Source organism: Alligator sinensis, unplaced genomic scaffold (assembly GCF_000455745.1).
Source record: "Alligator sinensis unplaced genomic scaffold, ASM45574v1 scaffold2787_1, whole genome shotgun sequence".
NCBI lineage: Eukaryota > Metazoa > Chordata > Crocodylia > Alligatoridae > Alligator > Alligator sinensis.
In genome coordinates this window covers 1-3294 of record NW_005844687.1, presented here as the reverse complement: position 1 = coordinate 3294, position 3294 = coordinate 1, and the positions used below count along the sequence as shown (strand labels likewise).

Below are 3294 nucleotides of genomic sequence, written 5' to 3'. Positions count from 1 at the left end.
GACACTCACCGGTGTGCATCGGAGAGTGAGGAGGTCGTTGGGTTCACAGTGAGGAGCTGGTTACGTTGGAGTTGACATAGTAGCAAGTTCGAGGATATTAGATAGAGAGAAGGAGTTCAGATTGGAGATAGATATACCTAGTTTAAACCTCAGACAGTTAGGATAGGAAATAGGGTAGCTAGGGTAGGCCCAGTGTGACTGCTCGGGGCGCCTCTGCCCCGGGCCCCGGGCCCTTTGCGGAGCCTCAGGCTGAAAAGATGGCATTGCCAAGCCCTGCTAGCCCGGCTAAGCAGCCCGTGGTGCCCTCAGTGCCAGAGCCCCAGCCGGCACAAGGCCCCTCGAAAACCACACTCGTGGTAGGTGATGGGGTGTGAAGAGCCAGTGTCTTCCCACGGCGCCTGGGCAGAGGAGCTTCTCCCGGGACCTCGGCTGCCGCTGCCCATTGCCCGGCCGCGGCGCGGGGTGGGGGCAGGAGCCTGGCGGCTGGGCGCTGGGGAAGGGGTGGCAGGGGGGCTTCTGCCGAGCATCTCTCCTCCTCCCCCAGCTCCCCCAGCTGCACGAAGCAGGAGCACCTCGGGGGAAGGTGCTTCCACCGCCGCCTCCTGGCCAGCCCAACGCCAAGGGCAAGGTGGCCTGGGTGCGGGCCCCAATGCAGCCCCTGCCCCAATTAGGGTATAACACCAGGACGATGCCGGTGCTCAAGCCCAAGACGAAGGTGAGTGGCTGGCAGAGCCATGCCCTGCGCCTGCTCCTGGCCCCTGTCTATCCCTCCGGACCCAGAAGGAGCCCAGAGGAGACCCCTTCCTTCCTTCCTTGCAGAACCTGCAGCAGTCGCGGCCTGCCTACCTCGCCACGATGCCACATGGGGCTCACGATCTGTCCCCGCCCGTTGACCAGCCCTATAAGCCAAAGACCACCCTGATTGTCACGAAAGACTATGTCCGCGAACTAGTGTAAGGCGGCACATGCTTGGAGGCGCTGTCAGGGGCTCTGTGGTCTGTGGCTACCCCGCAGAAGGGCTGTGGTGCCACGCTAGCCCATACCACTTACACTGACCTCCTGGAGGGGGACTAAGCAGCCCTGAAACGCCTGGGTGGGATCAGAGAAGAGCTGAGGTGTGGGGAAGCAGCTCCTGTGGCAGGGCAGGAGCAGCACAAACCCTCAGACATGAGCTGTGGGCCCTCCTCATTGATTTAAAACGAGAGGCGTCTCCACGTTGATCCCACCACACGTAGGGCTGGACCAGGGGGAGAGGAGGGGAAGGACCCCGTGGGCCTGAACGGTTTGGGACAGAATCAGATGCTGCTTGGACACCGCAGGCCCCGGGAGAGGCCGAGCGGGGTTGAGGGGGGTTTGGGTTAGGGCTGGGCCAGGGGCCCATCTCCAGCCACTATGTACAGCGCCAGGCACGGCTTTGTGATGTCACAACATGTCATTCCATCGCCGCGGAAATGGGGGAAGTGGGGCAGGGAATAAACACTAGTGCATTTAGCATTTATTATTATTATTATTATTATTATTATTATTATTATAATATTAACCTGGTTCAGGGAAGGGAGACTCCATGCCCTGACACCGACTCTCCCGTGCCCTCTTGCCCATCCCCAGCCTTCCTAGAGAGAGACCGCCCCAGCAGACGCTCATCCTGAGCAGGGCAGAGTATGAGCGCATTAAGGCCCAGTGCGTCATTGAGGATCGGCAGGCCAAGGCAGCAGCCTACAAAGCTGAGAGGGACGCCACGATGGTAGTCGCCTCCTCTTGCTTCCCCTGTGCTAGGTGGTTTCGAGGCAGGGTGCCTGGTGCTGTGGGATGGGGTGGGCGTCTGCCAGGGCTGACCACGTGGGCAGGGGACCAGGTCCCCGCCTGCCAGGGGCTGCTAGCAACCTGCTTCTCCCCTCCAGGCCGCTGTGGCCCAGCGCAAAAAGGCCATGAAAGAGAGGATTCTTCTAAAGCAGAAGGTACAGAAGAGCGACCTGGAGAAGGAGGCCGAGGAGCGAGGCAACTACCTGCTGCAGCGGGCCTACAGGATGCGCCTGGAGCAGGAAGATGAGATCAAGGATATGGAGAAGGTGGGCCACGGGCACAGGCTCTGCAGCTCCTCTCTTCCCTGCCCCTCTCCCCCTGCTGCCCCTTTGCCCCCAGGCTCCAAGTGCTCTCCCCCGGAAGGCAGAGCCGTGCTGCATCTCCTTCCCTGGGGCCTGCCCCGAGCCCTGCGCTCCCTTCTGCGCTCACTGGAGATGTGCAGACACCAAGAGACAGGCAAGGGGCTCCCCCAAGGGCACACACACAGTCAGTGGCAGAGCCAGGAATAGGTCTGAGCCCTGCTCCCCACTGGAGCCCCCACAGCCCTGGGTCTCTTCCCTGCTCTGTGCCCCACATCTGGGTCCCTCTCCCCTGCTGCTGTCGCTGAATGTGGCGTGGACCAGCCTGGCGCTCTGCCTTGCAGATGATCGTGGATGCCAGGTGCCACGCTGTCCTGGACGCCCAGATGATAGAGAAGCAGCAGATGGAGAAGGAGCTGAAACAGGAGGAGCTGCGCCTAGATCAGAACATGGAAGTGAAGCGTCAGAAGGTCGTCCGGATGCAGGAAGAGCTGGAGGAGAAGAGGAAGCAGGAGCTGATCCGGTGAGCGGGAAGGGTCTGCCCCAGCACGACCAGGAAGGGGCTGCCTCAAACGTGGGCACTTCCCACGTGCAGCACCTCGCATGGAGGCCGAGATAGGGGTGCCCCAGGCTCAGTCTCACCTGCTTGGCCGCTGGATGGCAGCCAGGGAGCAAACCTTGAGACCAGCTGGTCTTGCAGAGGTCCTGCTGGCAAGGAGCCCGGGGCCAGCGGGCAGCACGTGCGACAATTCTTGTGTTTCACTCAGGGGGAGGTGCCAGATTGAGAAGCAAATTGAAGAGAAGGAAAAGGAGAGGGCCATACAGGCTGAGCTGCAGGACCTGGAGGCCCAGCAGATACGGGACTGCCTGCAGCAGCTGCACCTGGAAGAGCTACGGGTATGAATGGCACTGCAAGGGAGGGGAGGGGTTCATCCTGGCCATCCCCATCAGTGCGGATCTGGCCTTGCCCCATGTGCACTGGCCCGGCTGCTCGAGGGCAGGGTCACCTCCCCAGTGCCCCGTGGGTGCCACGCAGGAGGGCTGCACTGCACACCCAGGCCATGGTGGGTCTGGCAGGCTCAAGCTGGGCTCGGCACCATCCTGCTCCGGGAAGTTGCCGAGAAAGAAGCGAGAGAAGTGGATCCGTGCTGGGGCGTCCCGCTGGCATCTCTCTCAGTCCCTCCACTTGGAC

General features: G+C 61.8%; 1 protein-coding gene across 1 annotated transcript; it reads left to right on the top strand.

Annotated features, from left to right (window-relative positions):
- Positions 1-257: 257 nt before the first annotated feature.
- On the top strand, positions 258-2999 carry LOC102377794 (cilia- and flagella-associated protein 45-like; the record flags this gene model as incomplete). Its single annotated transcript, XM_006039362.1, has 7 exons — positions 258-356; positions 545-715; positions 820-953; positions 1609-1744; positions 1902-2069; positions 2447-2625; positions 2870-2999. Coding segments are annotated over exons 1-7 (1017 nt in total), but the record flags the coding sequence as incomplete, so codon positions are not given.
- Between the last annotated feature and the right edge of the window lie 295 nt (positions 3000-3294).